The sequence below is a fragment of the Polypterus senegalus genome, chromosome 1, assembly GCF_016835505.1.
Source record: "Polypterus senegalus isolate Bchr_013 chromosome 1, ASM1683550v1, whole genome shotgun sequence".
Taxonomy (NCBI): Eukaryota; Metazoa; Chordata; class Cladistia; order Polypteriformes; family Polypteridae; genus Polypterus; species Polypterus senegalus.
Window position 1 is genome coordinate 297,431,070 of NC_053154.1, and position 21,308 is coordinate 297,452,377.

The 21,308-nt window shown below is 40.7% G+C and overlaps 1 protein-coding gene across 1 annotated transcript; it reads left to right on the forward strand.

The window, feature by feature from the left end:
- Positions 1 to 1,752: 1,752 nt before the first annotated feature.
- On the forward strand, positions 1,753 to 9,978 carry calhm3 (calcium homeostasis modulator 3). The gene is made up of 3 exons (XM_039734528.1): positions 1,753 to 2,401; positions 4,551 to 4,806; positions 8,942 to 9,978. The coding sequence occupies exons 1-3, from the start codon at positions 2,115 to 2,117 to the stop codon at positions 9,404 to 9,406; spliced, it is 1,008 nt and encodes a 335-aa protein (XP_039590462.1). The 5' UTR covers positions 1,753 to 2,114; the 3' UTR covers positions 9,407 to 9,978.
- The last annotated feature ends 11,330 nt before the right edge of the window (positions 9,979 to 21,308 follow it).

A 21,308-nucleotide genomic window follows, 5' to 3' on the forward strand; every position in this document is an offset into this window, starting at 1 on the left:
TGAACTCAGGTGTGATACACCACAGTTAGGTTATTTTTAACAAGGGGCAATTACTTTTTCACACAGGGCCATGTAAGTTTGGATTTTTTTTTCTTCCTAAATAATAAAAACCATCATTTAAAAACTGCATTTTGTGTTTACTTGTGTTATATTTGACTAATGGTTAAATGTGTTTGATGATCAGAAACATTTTGTGTGACAAGCATGCAAAAGAATAAGAAATCAGGAAGGGGGCAAATAGTTTTTCACACCACTGTAGCAGTACTTACTTAAAGAATAAAGAGCTAAAATTAAAGTTAAAAAAATCAACTTTGTCAGCACTTTCAATTTTGTCCTACAAAATAAATTGGCAATTTTAACTCTTTTAAGTTAAGCTTTAACTTCAGTGAAAACGGCTCACCTCGAACGCCGAATTGATGAGTGAATGACTGAATCAGGCATCAGCTCTTATATCAGGCTCACAGCAGGAATAATAAGATAATACCTGGCTCAGAGCGTAGCATAGCCGAAACGTGTCGTATCACAAGGCACGGCCGATACCATCCGACGATGCGTCCGCTTTCGCCTTCTCGCCTTCCATGCGTTTCCAAACTGCAAACAATGGCCACCAGCAGGCGTCAGACTCAGAAGAAGCCCGTCGACTAACCGTCTGACGTCATGATGGGTAGAAAGTATGATCTGGAATCAGAAAGACTGATTGGGCTCTAGACCTCTAGGTAAAAGTACGCATTTTGTCGGAAAACGCCACAGGCCGGGACATTTCCTGATCTTTCGGCGACGTCGGGACGGGTGATCCAAAAATAGGGACTGTCCCGGGTAAACCGGGACGTCTGGTCACTGTATTTACTTATTGTCACAGTTCATAATACATTTTTTTTCTAAATTTTGTCCGTAATATCCCCCACAGCACTCCTGCTGTGTGACCTGACCACACCGCGCTGAAGACCCCCTGCTGCTGTTTCCTTGTAACCGGCCGCACGACTTACTGTTTCACAGAGTTGCAAGGTGCTGGGAGTCGTTGTTGAGGACAGCTGATTTGTCGAAGGGAGGACTGAATCCACTGGGTCGCCAGTGCTACCGTTATAACAATGTTCTTGTGTTCATTTCTGTTCACTCTCGGCCCCCACATTTTAAATACTAGACTCCATCTTTACATTTCTAAATGCCATACTCAGTTTTGAAGTAATGTCTCATATTGACCAATAATTGTTAAGGGATCGTGCTCCAGAGGGCCAGGGAATCCTCTTTACGTACAAACGATCCTGAAATGAGGTTTTCGGTTCCTTACAAGTTGAGAAACCGCAGTGTCTTTAGATAAGACTGTCCGTTCCATTCATTATTCGCATTAATTGCGACCCCCTAGTCACTAACACTGCAGCATTGGGCTATTTAAACCAAAATTGCATTGTTTTATCGGCTGATGTATTTATTTGTGGAGACCATTCCCCGTGTTTAGTAGCTTGTTTTTTTTTATAATCAGTCTGAATTCTTAGGTGTGATACTTCGCTCTCGAGTTAAATTGAATCGCATTCAAATGTTCTATCTGTAAATCTCCGTGCGAGAGCGCACACCGCGGAAGGTGGCAATTAAACTAACACCAGTCAAAATGATTGTATTGAATGGTAACTTTAGGAAAGTACTAAGATCCAGCCTTTACAATTTCCGTCGAAATGTAAACCCAGACACTGCCCCTTTTATTCCAGACGTGGGATGCGTGTACTGTAATTAGTTTTACAGAATAGCAATGCCATCTGTGATGCGAACGAGGTGGGGTCTGCCAGATACCTGCGCTCGATGGGAGGAGCCTCTGGTGCAGGACAGCTTCTTCCAAAGCCGACGCCTAACACCTGCAAAAAGAAGGATTCGCTTTCTACTACTCCACAATTTCTCAGGTTTTCTTTGTGTTTTAAACCGTCCGTCCATTCATCTTTTAAACTAATGGTTAAAAATTTTTAAACGCAGTGATATTTACTATTGTTACGCATAATTTATATATTACATGTAAACAACGGATACTTTATTTACAAACCTTTATCCGGTTAACCTTAGAGCAACTCAATTAGTCATAATTCTATTCTAAATAAGTTTGGACGAAACATTCCAATCAGACAAAAATGGATCGCTTCCGAATGATTTTTCAGTACTTCCAGTCTAACTCTGAGTCTGTAATGAATGGCATATGTGCCATGCTTGCGCTGGCCAGCGTTAAAATCTACAGCAGTTTTGATTTTAATTGTCCCTGTATGCCGCGGTACAACGTAGTCTATGGCATGGGGGTCATGTTCATCCCGCCCGTGGTGCTCTTTCTCTGTGGAGTCATCATCAACAAACACACAGTCATGATGTTGGAGGAGTGGACGAGACCTGCTGGCCGAAGGCACAAGAACTCTGCAGTTGTCAGGTATGAGATGTCACAGCTATATATGGGTTACTAGCTAGGATTGTCCCTGTTTCATAAAAAAACGACTTTTTTCCCACTTGAGTGTGAGCAAAATTCAAAGTAAAAATATGGGCGGGATTTAAATTTAGTATCAGTAAGACTGGGTGGATAATTTTTAGTAGGTGTTTAAAAGCATGTCTATACAGTACACGTGTCACTGTGTCATCCATCCATCCATTTTCTTTTGCAGTTCAAGGTTGCAGGAAGCAGGTGCCTATTCTAGCAGAACTATGTGAATATACTGTATATCTCTATATCTACAGTATATAGGTGGTCTTGGGGGTCGTGAATTGTGACTCATTAGTGCAACAGTGTAAAGTTGGGGCATTGCAGTTCCTGGCTACCTGAGATTTTTGATAAAAGTTGAAAACTGAAGAGTGCTTGCTTTGTTTGACTTTGATGTATTGATCTTGAGCTTCAACTGTTGATGACAAAGTTTGGTTTCTCTTCTGCTTCAGTGAAAGACAAGATGGATCTCCGGTTTAGAATTTTGATTTGGTTTTATGAGCACATTTCATCATCTAGTCTCCTACATTCCCACCCACCTCCAAGTTATTTCTTGGCAGGACAGTATCTCTGCACTTAATTTCAAATAAATAACAATTAACAATGCTTCAACATTCAAGACAGTTCATGTCGCTGAATATTCCTTAATGTTATTTCATCCATACATTTTCTAACTTGTTTTCTCTTGCCACATTAAAGGTGGATGCATAACATTCACCGATTTCATTCCTGTCTGTGTTTTTGTGGGTGAAATCCTATCCTCTGGGCACTAGTCCCGTTCTTTGGGGAAGATATTTTCTGCCTACTGGGTTAATAATAAACTGTCCCAGTTTGTGTGCCTGTGAATTAGAGTGCACAAGTGGACCCAGCAATGGACCGGAACCCCTAGTTCCTGGTTTGTGTTTGATGCCACCACAATTGCCTTTTGCATCCTGTGAACCTGAATTAAATTAGGCAAGTCTGAGAATGTTATGTTATTTTAGATATGTTGGTTTATTACCCTATTGATGGTGTGCCAGTTATGACAGGTTGCACAAGTTGGATGAATTTAAGTACACTCCTAAAAATAAAAGTGCCAAAGTGGTTCTTCATAACAATGCTATAGGTGAATCATTTTAGGTTCCCAAAAGACCCATTCGCATGAAGGTTTCAGAGAAAATCTTTATTTTAGATCTATAACAGGTGCTATACAATACATACATTTGATTAGATGGTAAAATACATATTTGTGAAACACCAATGGGTCATGATTTTAAACAATAGCACAGACTAAGTTCAGGTTTTTGTAATCTGTTTGTTTCCTGCTAGGTAGGCTACCATACATTAAAGATTTCATGTTTTTTCCAAAGCACAAAAAAACAATTTTATATGCAAAGGACTCTTCCCCTCCGGTGGGTTGGCGCCCTGCCTGAGGTTTGCTTCCTGTCTTGCGCTGTGTGTTGACTGGGATTGGCTCCAGCAGACCCCCGTGACCCTGTAGTTAGGATATAGCGGGTTGGATAATGGATGGATAGAGGACTCTTCCCAGAATTAAATGGTGCTTTGTCAAGCTATGGATCTACAAGGGACCAGTAAAGAACCATCTAGTGCCATTAAAGAACCAGCATTTTTAGGAGTGTGGATTCAACTAATTGCCAGCATTCTCATTTTTTGTAGGCTTTCCTGGGTCTACTTGCAATGCATTTTAAGTTTTGCACAATTGTGTGACTGAGCGGAGACGTCCGCCTTGAAGTTTCAAGAACAGAGTGTGAGGTGTCTGTACACACCAGTATGCAACCATCAACTTGCCAGTTTTCAGCCATTTAAACAGAAGAGTGATGGTATGCCAGCCCATTTTTGTATCGAGTAACCTTAATGTCAATCCATACCATCTTTCATGGGAGTACTGTGCTCAGCTTCTGGTTGTTATTCATGTATGTGCGTGTTTAATTAAATGAAGAGCTTTTACCATTCAGCCAGCAGTTGTGTATCTGTAGCTTTACATACAATCTTACATTCATTGACCAGCTCATTATAATACTTGCTATTATAAGGAATACTGAATCTTGGGTATATGCTTTGAAATGGCCACCACATACTGACTATACTTTGCTGTTTTTTGCAGATACATGTTTTTTTCCATGCTCCAAAGAGCCTTGCTTGCACCTCTGGTTTGGATAATTGTGACTCTGTTAGATGGAAAGTGTTTCATCTGCGCCTTTAGCATCAGCGTAGACTCAAGCAGATTTGTGGGGTTCCCTAATGACACAGGCTTGGATATAAGTCGAGTGCTAGCGAAGGTTCCTTGCAAGGAAGATGAAATTTTCCGCAACAGCACTTCTAGAAAAGCAGTAGCCCGCTATCTGCGCTGCTGGTCTCAGGTGAGTCAGTTTTGCTGTCTGTGGGTTTTGTTGTTTTTTAATGTGTCATAGGGTGGCCTACCAAAAGGGTGGGTGTCTGGTACCATCATAGGCTCAAAATCTTTTCAGAGCCATGGTAAGGAGTCAGGGCAGCAAAATGTGTAACCTACATTAGCTAGTCTTTGAAGAGGAAAACATCAGAAAGGCACACTTTATGGCATGAGCAGGAGGTACCTACACATTTAAATATATTTTTACAAGACTAAATAATTCAATCTGTCTTGAAAGCTTCACCCTTTTGATATGTCTATTTGTCAGGCCTTTAACATGTCAATTCCCATCTCTGTTCCTAATCCACTGTAACCACTACAGGGTTTCAAGGAGCCACAGTCTCCTGCAAAAGGTAGGAATCAAATGACAATCAAGCTGTGCTCAAGTGTGACAAGTGAAATTAGACTGTGGGAATCTCTGAACAAATGAATGGCCCTATCATTTCATGCCTGGTTCTAATTTTACATTAATTTTCTGGCAATTGCAGCAACATGATATAGCAGAAAGTAACATTTGTACTTCAAGGTTCTTGCTCCTCTCTTCGCTTCAGGTTAGAGTTTTGCATGTTGTCTCCATATTTAGCAAGAGTTTCCTCCGCAGTCCAGATGCATGTTGTCAGGGTCAATAGTGACAGAAATTTGTCCATTTGTGAATGAGTGTGTGTATATGGTATGTAATAGTCTAGTTTCCCATCCAGGGTTGGCTCCTGCCTTGTATCCATTGCTGTGTTGTATATTCTGGTTCTCCACAGCCTTAAGTCAAGTCAAGACAAGTTTCTTGTCATGTTGGCATTGTACAAGTGAATGTTTTATTTGCATATCTCCTCATAACAGTTAATATCTGGGAGTGCAGCTAGATGACAAATTGGACTGGACTGCCAATACTGATGCTCTGTGTAAGAAAGGTCAGAGCCAACTATACTTTCTTAGAAGGTTGGCGTCCTTCAACATCTGCAGTAAGATGCTGCAGATGTTCTACCAGTCGGTTGTGGCGAGTGCCCTCTTCTATGCGGTGGTGTGCTGGGGAGGCAGCATAAAGATGAAAGACGCCTCACGCCTGAACAAACTTGTTAAGAAGGCTCTATTGAAGGAGTAAAGTTGGACAGTTTAACATCTGTGGCAGAGTGACGGGCATTAGGCAAACTCCTGTCAATCATGAAGAATCCACTGCATCCACTGAACAGTGTCATCTCCAGGCAGAGGAGTAGCTTCAGTGACAGACTTTTGTCACTGTCCTGCTCCACTGACAGACTGAGGAGATCGTTCCTCCCCCACACTATGCGACTCTTCAATTCCACCCAGGGGAGTAAATGCTAACATTACTCAAAGTTATTGTCTGCTTTTACATGCATTTTTATTACTATTTAATTTAATATTGTTTTTTTGTATCAGTATACTGCTGCTGGATTATGTGAATTTCCCCTTGGGATTAATAAAGTATCTATCTATCTATCTATCTATCTATCTATCTATCTATCTATCTATCTATCTATCTATCTATCTATCTATCTAATGAAAATACAATACAAAAAATAAACCAGTGAAAAGTATACAGAGAATGCAACATCCACCTTAATAAAAGGATACATGTCTGTGGGTCTGTCTGTTTGTCCGTCTGGTTGTTGTCTCCCTATGATCCAACAGATGATGCATCACAAACATTAGCACTGCATTTACGAATCCCAAATGGCATGTAAAGGAGACATAGCAACCACGCAGACACTATGCACTGCAGACATTAACACTAAATATATCCAAGAGAGAGTAACTGCTGGATGGACAGAAATCAGCTTATCCACCTTAATAAAAACACAAGGGTCTGTGAGTCTGCCCAGTTGCTACAGTATGTCTCTGCCATTCCAACAGATGGTGCATCACAAACATTTGTAGTAATACAATTCTGTTTGTAATGCATCATCTGTTGGAATGACACATTTAAAGCATTTTATTACTACATGCATTGCAAAATACATTCTAATAGATGGTGTACTACAGACGTTAACACATATGTTGATTACTCAGATTTCAACTCTTCTTAGACGAGTAATAACGCTAGTATATATATATATATATATATACATATATACTGTATATATATATATATATATATATACACATATATATATATATATATATATATATATATATATATATATATATATATATATATATATATTGTACTAGAGGGCTTCACAAGCCCACCACCTCCACCCCCTCCCTTGCAATCTGGGGCATGCCAGCCACTTCGCATCTCTGCCGCTTGCATTGTGAAGGGGGTGGCTGAACATACTCTTTGGAGATGCGGAGGGATCACCTGCTTGCTTACTGCTTCTCCTGCTGTGCTGTGTGTTCTGCTTCTCGTGCTGCGCGTCGATCATTTCAAAGACTGTACAGCAGCTGTCCACTCTTCACATGCTTACCAATCCGGGGCACAAACCACTTCATGTCTTTGCTACTCGTGTTATGAAATTGACTGGATTCACGCTAAGGAGATGTGGACAGGTCAGCTGCTCTGTTTCTGCTCCTGCTGCCGAGCTTCATGTTCTGCTTGTAACGCTCTGCATTGATCTTTTAGAAGCCTGTACAGCAGCTGTCCTTTGGTCTCACTGCTTTGTCTTTGGTGTTGGCACCAAATTTTGACCCTACCATCTGTGTGCCTCAGAAGAAATCATGATTTATCCGACCAGGGTTTTTCCAACCTTTAACAGTCCAATTGTGGTCAGCCTGTGCCCACTGCAGCCTCAGCTTTCTGCCCCTGGCAGACAGAAGTGGCACCTAACGTGGTCTTCCTCTGTTGAAGTCCATCCACCTCAAGGTTGATTGTGCCGTGCATTCTGAGATGCGCTTTCTGCTCACTGTAGTTGTTCAGAGTTAATCAGGCCTTTCTATCAACTCAAACCTGACCATTCTCCTCTGACCTCGCTCATCAACAGGGTATTTTTATCTGCAGAACTGCCACTCATTAGATGTTTTTTGTTTGTCACACCATTCTGAGTAAACACTAGAGATGTGAAAATTCCAGAAAAGCAACAGATACAGAAATACTCAAACCAGTCTGTTTAAAGAAATAGTCAAAATCACTTATATCACATTTTTCCCCATTCTGATGTTCCTAATAATTTTCTCAGTGAGTATATATGTTTTTATAATTGACTGATCAGAAGCCTTATGACGTGTGGGTAGAAACTGTCCCAGAATCTAGTGGTCTGAGTCCAAATAGTCCTGTATTATTTGCCAAAAGGTAGGAGTGAGAAGGCTGAGAAGGATTGCTGAGATCTTTAATTTTACTGTTTGCTATGCCTAAGACAGCTGGTGTTCTCTACAGTATGTCCTGAATAGAAGCCAGCTGGGTGACTGTTATATTCTTTGCTGCCTTCACTGCTCCCTGCAGTGTTTTATTTTCATAAACCGAGCAGGTACAGTACCAGGATGTGAGCTGACGTCTGAGGAAGTAAAGACGCTGGGGAGACTTTTTCACAAGAGATACTGTAAAATGTGCTGTGCTCAATTCAGTTTGTCATTTGTGGTCACTCCAAGAAATTTAAAGCTGCTAAATGTAGATGGCAGTGTGGTCAGCCTTCTGCTTCCTGAAGTCTATGACCAGCTCCTTGGTTTTATCTAAAGTTAAGGGTGAGATTGTTGTCTTGGTACCATTAAGTTGGCAGATATACCTCTTCTCTGTAAGCTGTCTCATTATTGTCGATGATCTTGCTATGACAGAGGTGTCATCAGCAAATGTGATGATGGAGTTCGAAGTATGCCTGGCCATACAATCCTTGTACTGGAAAAAGTGGTGTCAGAAATGGATGAAAACATTATGTGTAACAAGAAAAAAGAGAGACAGTTGGAAATTTGTTAAGGGTAAAGTTTGCACAAATATTGCATTGTTTTAACTTTTCTTGTTACAAACAACCATAGACAAATGGAGTAAATTACCAAGTAGTGCAGCAGAGTGTAAGACTTTGTGGATCTTCAGATGCTGACTCAGTGCTATTTTGGGGAGTCTAGATGAATGGCCAGTTCTCATCAAAATGATTGTAATCTTCAATACACCTACAGGTTAATGCATTTGTGATCATTGTCTGCCATCTTGTTTTCTTCTGCAGGCTCTCGGATGGGGAATTCTTTTATTTCTGATAGTCTTGGCTGCCCTAGCTCGCTCCTTTAAACCATGCTTTAATCAGGCTGCCTTCCTGCAGACACGCTACTGGAGCAACTATGTGGACATTGAGCAGAAGATCTTTGATGAGACATGTTGCATACATGCCCGGGACTTTGCCCGCAAGTGTGTAATCCAGTTCTTTGAAACTATTCACAATGAGATGCAGGCGGGCTTACCATCTCAGCCTGATGATGATGATGAAGACCCTCTGCATGGCATTACTACCCGTGAACAGGTGAACCAGTTGCTTAAAACCTGGTACCGATGCAAGCCTGAGCTGGATGTCACTAAGATCGCTCAGCGTCTGAGCAGGGCAAAAGCCTCTGGGTCCAGTGAGGACGGTTTACCTAAAAGCACAGAGCAACATTGTTGCGGGGAAGGCAGTCACTCAAAATACACCATTGTATGAGGCCAGTATGAGCAATGAAAATCCTGTTCAAGCAAAGAAGTGTGGGCTTGTTTCATTATTGCATAAGGACTATAAAAATATACTTTACTGTATATACTTCTGGAAATCCCTGAGAACAAATTAGTACCACTAAAAGCAATGTTCTGATGATTACAAATTGTAATACTTATGATATCACCATGGAAAAGAGCAAATAAGTTTGTACTCAAAAGACTGTTAAGAATGCCTGACATTTAAACGTAACGTCTATTACTTGAGTTGTTAGAATTTGTGATATTAGTTTAGGACATTACAACTTTGTTCACCTTTGATCTTGCTGTCTATTAAACCATCTTTATTTTATGGGATGCTTTTCATATTAAACAGTACCACCGTATATTTTGCTGATGTATTCATGAATGACAATAAATCAGGAGCTCTGGCAATCATGGTCTACTTTGTTACAATGGCAGGGAACATGTCCACGATTATCTCATTGTTAGACTATTTCTGGTTGTAAATAATATAGTAAAATATATAAGTGTGCATTTATTTGTTTGTTTGCTATTATTTTGTAAATAAAAATTGGCCACCTTCATCCACATCCAAAAGAGCTGGTTCAAAGCAGACATGTTTTCTTTAGCTATTTCTTGTAAATCTTCATCACACATTATGCTTGTAGACCAAAACATCAAACTCTTGTGTGCCACCTCTGATTCTGTTTCCAAAGCTCATCTTAACTACTGACAAATCTGTATTTCAAATGTGTGTCAAATAATTATAATCAGTGTGTTTTTTAAGAAAGGTAAAACGTGTCCTCAAATGTGCCAAGCTGTCATGACCCTTGGCATGTCAAGTTTTCTTTTAGAACTCTTCTTTAGACTTTTCTGCTGCTATAATGGGAGCCCGTTTACAGTATGTGATATAGTGGGTCAATGGCTCAGAAAGAATGGACAGTTTTTTAAATAAATAATCGCTGCACTCACTGCTTAAGGAGGTGGTGTGGTAGTGTGTCCAGAGTGGTTCCTGAGTGTGATGCAGACAGGGCATTTCTGCACTGAAGTACACAGGTGTGGATCGCCCGTGTCCATAATTGATGTCGGGAGCTGCTGATTGCCACAACAGTGCCACATCCCCATTATAAGTAGAAGGAGCGCAAGTGCAGAGGTGAAAAAAGATCGAAAGAAGAACTGAGGTTAGTGGAGAGAAGAGGGAGGCTGGAGATGTGGAGAGCCGATGCGAGAAAGCAGGCTCGCTGATAAATGCAGGCAGCTGGGAAGAGAGCCCCTCAGGAGGAGTGCTAGGCTGACACTCGGTCCGGGCAGTATGAAGCGGTCGCTCCAGCTGAGCGGTCTCAGGAGCTGGAGTGTCCCAGAAGGTGGCTGGCTTGCCACAGAAGGCAGCAGGAGTCAGGGAGGCTTGGGAGAGTGAGCCCCAGCGTGAGCAGAAGCTGTACAGAGCCAGGGGATGGAAGGCTACTGGATCAGTAAAAGAAGGTCAACTGCAGCTGCAGGTAAGGTGACTCCCATGTTGCAAAGCCCGATGAGAGAAGCAAGGGAGCCTCCAAGTAGAAGGATGCCAGCCTGTTGATTTTAACCTCGTTTTAATTGGATTTATTTATTTGGATTATTTTAACCTCCATGTTTATTCACCCAGTTTTTATGGATTATTTATTGAAAAATTTTTGAAGTACTGCACTTTGGACTTTGGTTTTGTTTGATTTTTTTTAATAAAAGCACTTGTTCACTTTTTGCACTATCCCCTTGCTCAGTTTGATTTGTCCCAACCAGCCAGTTCATCCAGTTACATTACCAACAGTGTTGAGTTCAAGAGGCTCCCAGAAGTAAGGTGGAAGCATAGAGCAGGACCAGCACCGTGTCACAGTGAACACTAAATTTCAGACAAAGAAGATGAAACACTTGTTTAATGATGCACACAAAGAGATTTGCAGATCAGTAACATTGCTGTACAAGAATAAAGAATAAAGAAGATTTTTGCACGATGGCCATTAGGGGATACTCGGCAAACTAAAACATAAGCACATCAGATTTAATAGACATGCTTGATGTGATTGTTCTTGTATCTTTTTAATCTTTTAGATGCTCTTTCTATAATAGAGCGATAATATCTCCATGAGACACTTGCCTTGCAGATATTTTAAACATCTGTCCCCTGTTAGCAGAGAGGGTAGACTCTCATCTCTTCTGCTACCATCATGTCTTTAGATGTCTTTCAGTCAGAGTTCTATTTCATGTTACATCCACAAATGATCTGCTGTTGCCTCCTTCCAGTCCTACTTTATACTTTCTGTAGTCATGTGACCAAAAGGGGCCATTCTTATTTTGTATTTTGTGACAATCTTGAGCTGGCTTGACTCCTGGAAACATGGAGTCTTCCTTCTGATGTGCGTCTGGCACCACACCCTTTGGGTCACATAATGAAGAGAGAACAGAACAGACTCTGAGGCATCTGGAATTTTTAATCCCACTTTTAGTTGCTTTTTTTGTGCCACATACTGTATATGACTCAGTCAAGGGTGCGGAGTGAACTGTGGCAAGATCCATACTCATGCAGTGTATATATTGTATCCTGTGTATACCAAGCTTGGGATTCCACAATAGAAGCTTAATGTCCTCCATGTGGATTTTTATTGTATATAATTTATATTTGAAGTTGTCTTCCAGATGGAGTGTAGCTAACTCTTACTGCTGGATAATTGTCTTCTCATGTTTGAAACAGGAAAATGCCTTGGGTGGGATTCATTTTCCAGGTTTATACTCTCTCTGGTTATACAACAATATACAGCATATAATATTACTTTTGACCAGTTTCTGCTTATCCTTTTCCTGTGGATTATAGTATCTATCTATCTATCTATCTATCTATCTATCTATCTATCTATCTATCTATCTATCTATCTATCTATCTATCTATCTATCTATCTATCTATTCTGGTTCTTGTTTTTCAATCCAATCCTTTTCATTATTGGAGATCTTGATTGGACACCTTTAACTCTGTATCGGAGTAAACAAATGTGGAACAAAAAATAAATGAAAAACCATAGAGGGCATTGCAGGACCCCAAACAGAACTGAACAGACACAAATCCTGGGTTCAAATGAAAAGGTTTATTATAATAAATTACCTTAACAAATGCTTCTTTTTAGTATAAAAAGCTTCAGAAAAGCACAATCACAATCCTTTTTCTGTCTTTCTTAATAATAATCCATCCATTTTCTAACCCGCTGAATCCGAACACAGGGTCATGGGGGTCTGCTGGAGCCAATCCCAGCCAACACAGGGCACAAGGCAGGATCCAATCCTGGGCAGGGTGCCAACCCACTGCAGGACACACACCCACACACCAAGCACACACTAGGGCCAATTTAGAATCACCAATCCACCTAACCTGCATGTCTTTGGATTGTGGGAGGAAACCGGAGCGCCTGGAGGAAACCCACGCAGACACGGGGAGAACATGCAAACTCCACGCAGGGAGGACCTGGGAAGCGAACCCGGGTCTCCTAACTGCGAGGCAGCAGCGCTACCACTGCGCCACCGTGCCGCCCTCTTAATAATAATAATAATAATAATAATAATAATAATAATAATAATAATAATAATAATAATAATAATAATAATAATAACAGATTTTATCTGTATAGCACCTTTCCTTTCTTCTCCACCACACTTCCCAAGTAAGCTTTGTTCTTCTTCCACCCGACTCAAACTTCATTCTACTGAAGCAGAGCTGCTTGCTTTCTCCATGACCCAGGAGTACTCATGATGCCACGACACAGTCCCTCAGAAGCACTTCTGGCTCAGACAAGAAGTCCCATGAAGTAGGGACCATTAATCCCTTCAGCACCTTCTGGTGATACCCACAGAACCCAACAGGGCAGCCCAATGGGACTACAGTTCCCAACATGCCCTGTGGGTACCCTTATAGGTACTGTAACCCAGAGATGCTGCCTTCTAGTGTTTTATCGGAGTAAATAAACCAAAGTAAGAGTCATACTTTAAATATGCAGCACTACACTTCAGATGAATGCATACATATCATAAGGATTAAAACATTGTATACTGTGCTGCTCTGCCTGCCAAACTAAGGTCACTTTGTGAAACATCAAGATAAACTGTCCAGACAAGCCTGTCACAACAAAGCCACTGAAGATTGATCTTCCAGCCATGCTCACCAGAACTATCACACCAAGGTATCTCCACATATTCATACTAGACCCTGGGAATGCCAGCATGTGAAATTACTTATTTGACTCAGTGAGTTAGGGTATTCAGGTGTCTAGGTGTTCCTTATTCTTAATAAAAACTTCATTCATCCTATATTTTAAATGTACCTTAAGTTCTCATTAAAGTGAATTATACATACCTTATACAGTGCACATGCCATGCGTATGCTTATAAAATCAGTGGGCAGCATAGAATGACCAGTCACATTAGTGGTGCTCAAGACAGATACAAGATTTGACCAATCAGATGTCCTGTGGCTGGAGAGCTCCCGCCCGAGTCTACATGCACCCTGTCAGGAAGGCTTAGCTGTCTATGGACCTGGCAAATGTGTCAAAAATACACTTCACGGAGAGAGAACAGCAGCACATCGAACTGTAAGATCTGGCGCTCACACAGGCAACAAGCAACCCAGCGCCTGTCATTTGAAACATTTTGTAAAGCGCAGTATAGCTATCAGTGATGCAGTCAATAACTTTCCAAAATACCTTTAGGCATTTAGTTCTAAGTATTAAAGGTATTCTTGAAAATTTTTAAGAAGTCTTTTATTGGTGTACACTTTACTAACTTATGGAAGATTATTCATGCTAAAATTAAATTCAGTCCAACGTGTTAACTACATTGAAATGCAATTCATATGTAAATGGGGCTTTAGATTTTGACACAGTTTTACCGTGTCATAATTAAAAACATTTCAACCAAATCATTGACCATAAAAATACAAAAGTGTTTTGCATTTCCATTCACGTCAATAGATTGGATGTCATAACTAAAAGCAAAGCAGACATATTGCATTGTGGTTTGTGGCAGCTCCGTGCATACTGCATTTCGATTCAAGACCACCCTTGAATTGTGTCAAAAATAAATCAGCTGACTAATCAACATCTAAAATGTGAGGCAACAGCCATAAACAGTTGGGGAAAGAGGCTTTCCAATCACAAGTGTGTTGCACTTGAAAAAAAGGTGAACAGGAAGGTGATAAGGCAAGGGGATCTGCCTTCTCTTTGAAAAGCTGGAAGCAGGCGTTCAAAATGATGATTTAATTCTCTTGCACGTCAAAAGGAGGGAAAAGCTATATAGTAACTGTTTGTCACAGAGGGTATGAATAAAAACCTACAAATACACCAAGCACAGTGCCACTAACAGATGTTTCTCTATATTCAATATTTTGTTAAAATGACTAACAGCCCACACCTCGAAAATGTTTAATTCAACATGTATAAAACGAATTAACTTCAGACAACTTAACATAAGGAGAAACATTTTCAGTGACACCTGAAACAGGGTTAACCACTACTCAGACCATACTGATGAAGCTAATGATTGCCGCCAGAACACAGTAATGGTTAGAAGTGGAGCACCTCTTTTCTCCAAGTGTTGATGCCACTTGCCCCACCTTTTGATGCCGATTGGTCATTTGATTACATTTAGTTTTGGCACAATTAAAGTGTGGTCTCACTTCAAGACGTAATACACATGGAGTGAGCTACAATACACCTACCTTGCTTTTAGGTATGGCATGTGAGTATTGAACCTGAACTTAGAATGCAATACGTTTTTGTATTGCATTTTAAACAATAACACTGTGTGCCATAGCGAAAAGCAATTGATCGTTTGGTTGACATGTTTTTAATTATGATACAATACATGACCCTGTGTTAGGATATAGCGGGTTGGACAATGACTGACATGACATGATAAAACCAAAATGAAATGGACCACTTGCATGTGTTTTGCATTTCAACATAGTTAACATGTTGGACTGCATTCAATTTTGGCACAAATAATCTTCCATATAACATGGGTATGTCGAAGAGGTTGCTCATCAGTGCTAAGGGGGTTCAAAACTAAAATCTTGTGACAACTACTCTAGCACATTTAAATGTTCGTATGGTAAGTTTATCTTTCTTTTGTCGTCAAACTATATTCTTAATTGCCTATAATAATAATAATACTAATAAGCATTTACATTTATATAGAGCTTTTCTCACTACTCAAGTGCTTTAGTGAGTGAGGAGCCACATCAGTCACCACTAATGTGTAGAATCCACCCTACACTTTATGAAGGGTGCCCACAGATCTTTCATGACCACAGAGATCCAGGACCCCAGTTTTACATCTCATGTGAAGGATGGCACCATTTTGAGAGCTCAGTGTCCCCATCATTGCACTGGGGCATTGGCATCCACATTCAGACCACAGGGTAAGTGTCCCCGGCTGGCCTCACCAACACTTCTTTCAGTAGAAACCCCAACCTATTCCTAGATGGTCTCCCATCCAAGTACTGGCACGGCCCCAGCATGCTTAGCTTCAGATGGATGACCTCTTCTGAAGTGCAAGTGGTTACTGGGGAAGCAGCTGCTTGTTACTTTGTGGTGTACCACTGCCATCATACTCACCTTTCCCCACCAAAGTCCAAAAGGTTGCAGGTTTGTACTTGAATGGGTGCTGACAGCTTTGCTAGCTAGGCATCTTGTTTTGACAGCATGTTATCTAACTTCATCAGGAGCTGATTTGAATTAGTGCTGAGATTTTGCTTACCTCTTTTTTGCATGTTATTCTGGTGTGTTTCCCTTTAATAGCCTGACAGCTGATTATCATTCATGGACTGCAGCTGGTCAAAACAGGACTGCACTCAATTTCCTTAAAAAAAAATGTTTTCTCTCCATAACAGATGCCGCCATATACCTGACACCTTTATGAAAATCAGCTGACAAGTGACAAGTGCAATTATGTCTATTTTTGTGTAACTTCCAACAAGTGAAGTGAGTGATTCATGGTCAGTCATTTAAAGTATCTATCTACAGTATTTATCAGCCTGTCTACAGAGCATTCAGAAAGTACTCAAACACCTTTACTTCTTCACATTTTATTATGTTACAACCTTGTGTAAAACTCATTTAAATGCATTATTCACACATCAACCATCACTCAATACCCCAGAAAACAAAGCAAAAACAGGATTTTGGAAAAGTTTGTTAATTTCTAGCAGTAGTAGTAGTACTGTCTACTTCTAGTAGTAGTCGTAGTATGTCACATGTACAGAATACAATGAGATAATGGACGGAAGCCCATTATAACAGGGAGCTTGTCTCCATGCAGCACCCTCTCGTGGCACCCATTTCCCGGCTTCCCATTCGGCACGGATATCCGGGGCTGCTGCCACCTGATGTACTGGGGAAGAATAAAGCCCCCAGAGGCATCTTTCCTTTTCAGAGGGCTATCCGTCCATCTCTTCCTTCAGCTGTAAAGGTTTGGCGAGCCTGTGCCCATTGCCGTCTCAGCTTTCTATTCTTGGCTCACAGGAGTGGAAACCAATGTGGTCTTCTTCTGTTGTAGCCCATCTGCCTCAAGGTTTGATGTGTTGTGCATTTGGAGATGTTTTCCTGCTCACCACTGTCGCACAGTGTGATTATCTGAGTTACAATAGCCTTTCTGTCATCTTGAATCAGTCTGGCCATTCTACTATGAGCAAGGCATTTCTATCTGCAAACCTGCTGCTCAATGGATGTTTTTTGTTTTCTGTACCATTCAATCCAGAGACGTTTGTGAAGATCCTAGGAAGTCGGCTGTTACAGAAATACTCAGACCAGCTCATCTGGCACCAGAAATCATGGCACAGTTGAGATCACATTTTTTCCCTCGTTCTGGTGTTTGATGTGAACATTAACTGAAACTCCAGACCTGTATCGGTATGTATTATGCATTATGCTGCTGCTTCATGATTGGACGATGAGATAATCACATGATCATCATACAGTTGTGGCCAAAAGTTTTGAGAATGACACAAATATTAATTTTTACAAAGTGTGCTGCCTCAGTTTTTATGATGGCAATTTGCATCTACTCCAGAATGTTCTGAAGAGTGATCAGATGAATTGCATTTAATTGCAAAGTCCCTCTTTGGCATGAAAATGAACTTAATCCCAAATAAACATTTCCACAGCATGTCAGCCCTGCCACACAAGGACCTGCTGGCATCATTTCAGTGATCCATGGCTGGAGATCTCTCTGTCATGCTGATTGAGTTGGAATAAAGAGGTTCAATTGTTGTGAAGAAGGCTTCAGGGCCCCCAAGAAAGTCCAGCAAGCACCAGGACCGAGAGTCTCCTAAAGTTGATTCAGCTGCGGGCACCACCAGTGCAGTGCTTGGTCAGGAATGGCAACAGGCAGGTATGAGTGCATCTGCACGCCCAATGAGGTGAAGACTTTTGGAGGATGGCATGATGTCAAGAAGGGCACAAAGAAGCTAAGAAAAACATCAGGGACAGACTGATATTCTGCAAAAGGTACAGGGATTGGACTGCTGGGGTAAAGTCATTTTCTCTGATGAACCCCCGTTCTGATGTTTGGGGCATCTGGAAAAAAGAACAGGTGAGTGGCGCTACCATCAGTCCTGTGTCTCGCCAACAGTAAAGCATCCTGAGACTTTTCATGCGTGGAGTTGCTTCTTAGCCAAGGGAGTGGGCTCATTAACAATTTAGCCTAAGAACACAGCCATGAATAAAGAATGGGACCAAAACATCCTCAGAGAGCAACTTCTCCCAACCATCCAACAACAGGTTGATGATCCACAATGTCTTTTTCAGAATGATGGAGTACCAGGCCATAAGGCAAAAGTGAGAACTAAGTAGCTTGGGGAACAAAACATCGACATTTGGGGTCCATGGCCAGGAAACTCCCCAGACCTTAATCCCATTGAGAACTTGTGGTCAGTCCTTAAGAGGCAGGTGGACAAACAAAAACCCACAAATTCTGACCAACTCCAAGCATTGATTATGCAAAAAATGGCTGCCATCAGTGAGGATTTGGCCCAAAAGATGATTGACAGCATGCCAGGGAGAATTGCAGAGGTCTTGAAAAAGACGGGCCAACACTGCCAATATTGACTCTTTGCATTAATTAATGTAATTGTCAATAAAAACTTATGAAATGCTTGTCATTATACTTCAGTATACCATAGAAACATCTGACAAAAAGATCTCAAAACACAAACAGCAGGCTTTGTGAAAATCAATATTTGTGTCATTCTCACGACTTTTGGCCACGAATGTACAGGCGTGTTTAATCATTTTCTCGCCAAGTGTATATTTGAATAGCACACTTTAGTAAGAACAGGCTCAAAGCATTGCACCGGTTTACAGCTATAATGCTGGTCAGTTTCAATGGACAAAATCACAGATGTTCACACTTCTAAAGACCAAAGTCAAGCGGCAGCTGTCTAATAAGAAGATCTATCCCTACTTCCTTGAATTCCAAAGTTTCTGATATCCCCCAATGCAGTCACTGTGCTGAGTTTTCAAGTTCTCTTTGTCTTTTTTCCAGATACTTTGGTTTCTTTGTCTGTCCCAAAGATGTACAGGGCTGGGTACAGATGGGGGTGCTTGGTGATGGGCTGTCATCACATTTAACTTTGGTTCTTGCTGAAATTCCCAGCTGGTTCTAAATCTCTGTAATCTTAAAAATGAATTATGGACTCAGACAGATGGATGGGCACAATTTTTAATAATAAAATAGTAACATTTTAAAACTTACTTAATCCAATGCAGAGAGTGTATAGTGTGGAATGCTTTCTAGTAGCATCAGGTGCAAAGGAGTAACGTGTTCTTTAAACTGGATGCATGCAGGATAGGTATGGAAAATGATGTGCATGTCAGATGGTCACTGCATCACAGGCCATTATATTAACTTCTGAGTCGATACAGTGGTACCCTCAAAGACAGTGCGTTGCTTCCAAAGAACAAGCCTTGGACTACTAAGGAGCTAAAAAGTCTTCTGAAAGAGAAAAATAGAGAATTCAATTCCGGTGAAAAAAAGGCTCTGAAGGATGTACAGCATGTGCTAAACTAAAAGATGAGTGAAAGAAGGAAACTTATAAAGCTAAAATAGAAAATAAACTCATTCTGAATAACATGAAGGATGTCTGTAATGGACTGGGGGTAATTACTGGACTCAAGCAATCCAGTGCTCAGGTGCTAGAAGGGGATGTGAACAAATCTAATGCCCTTAACCAATTTTGTAATAGATTTCTCCTCCCGCTGCCATTAATCAGCCATCAACTGAACACAAATCTTTGGGTATGTGTGAAAACTCATAGAGACAGGGAGGGAGTGTAAACTCCGCACAGATAGCGATTGCATGTAGGATTCAAACCCTGATAAAGTAAAGGTCACTCTAAATTATTTTCTTGGATGAGACAACATGTTTTGAAATAGTTGCAGAGGTACTATTCATTGTTTTTTTGTAATCTTAAACATTGCCTGAAGCCAACTTCAAGTTGGTTTCAAAGATTATTATGATCTGGCTTTTATTATAAGAGGAATTTAAAAAAAAAAAACTGTTTTCATTTTACAAAACTTTTGATTCTGGGAAGCACACATTATGGCTTCCAACCATTCTGCATGCGGCTGCCCCCGAATTCTGTGTTTGTCTTGATTTTGATGTTCTCGAAGAATGAGAGGAGGAGGAGGAGGGGTGTTACAAAGGCTTTCACCTTTCTAGTTCCTCAATATGCAAAGAGGGATGCTGCCATTTTTTTCAGCTTTAGCGCAGCTCCCAGACACATTTGCATGAATGGCATGAGAAGCTAAGTTTGTTGTAGCACAGTAGGTTCTGCATTCAAGACTTAAAACACAGAGAGTGCAGACGGTGGATGTGCTCTTACCGTTTCTAGGTTTTAGGAAACACTTTGTACATGCGTGGTAGAAATGTGTGTACCAGAACTGCCCGTCCAACCATAGTCTGGAGTTGCTTAGACCAGTTCAGTGACACCTACAACAGCAGCATCAACCCTGAACGGGATGGCAGGTCATCACTGGGTGGCCTCACACACAGCCACATTGGGCCATTTTAGATTCACTGGTTACTGTATATTGCACATGACTTTGGTATGTGGAAGGAAACCTGGAGTACCTGAAGAAAAACCCACTTTTCCACCTCCCCATAGCCATAGATATGAACCCAGTCTGCTGCAACTGGCTGTTCTAATCGCTGACTCTCCATCTCCTTCACCCTCTGCTTTGTGTTGTATGAAAACAGAGTTTTGTGTTTCTGAATAGTAATCCACATATTTTTATAGCTATTTCAATCTGTTTTTACTGTTTACACTACATTCAGAAAGCCTTCAGACTTCGTCACTTTTTATTCATGTTGTTATGTTGCAGCCTTGTGCTAAAAAAACATTTTAAATTATTTTTTTCCCTTGGGGCGCACCTGAGCCATATTTCAACTGTCAAAGCAGATGGTCTGAATATTTTTATCAATGTGATATTTCATCTTTTTTATTTTTAATAAATTTGCAAAATTTCACTTTGTCAATCAGAGATACTGACTTTTGCTTGATGAGGGAAAAATTACTCTTCAAGTTATGTTTATGAGTTGAACAAACAGTGCTAAATGAAGCAGCACAATCTCAGGAGTAGTGTTGGGGGGGTGACACATGCGTAACTTACTTTGATTACTTTTTAAAGTAACAAATAACCTAACACAATACTTAGTTTACTGAAGTAAAATACTTGCATTATTATTATCCCAGCAGCACTGGGCGTAAGGCAAACTGTTAAACATAACAAGAACAATAAATGTTAAACATATTGATGGAATGATAAATGAACAGAACAATGATAACATAAATAATCATAAGAAAGGAATGAAAACATAAACCCTGGCTAGTACATAA

Bases quoted from the DNA above. Each gene is read 5' to 3' on its own strand.
- calhm3 (XM_039734528.1), top strand. From the start codon at position 2,115: ATGGATCGCTTCCGAATGATTTTTCAGTACTTCCAGTCTAACTCTGAG. The intron at 2,402-4,550 runs GTATGAGATGTC...TGTTTTTTGCAG, and splicing joins AAGAACTCTGCAGTTGTCAG to ATACATGTTTTTTTCCATGC. The intron at 4,807-8,941 runs GTGAGTCAGTTT...TTTCTTCTGCAG, and splicing joins ATCTGCGCTGCTGGTCTCAG to GCTCTCGGATGGGGAATTCT.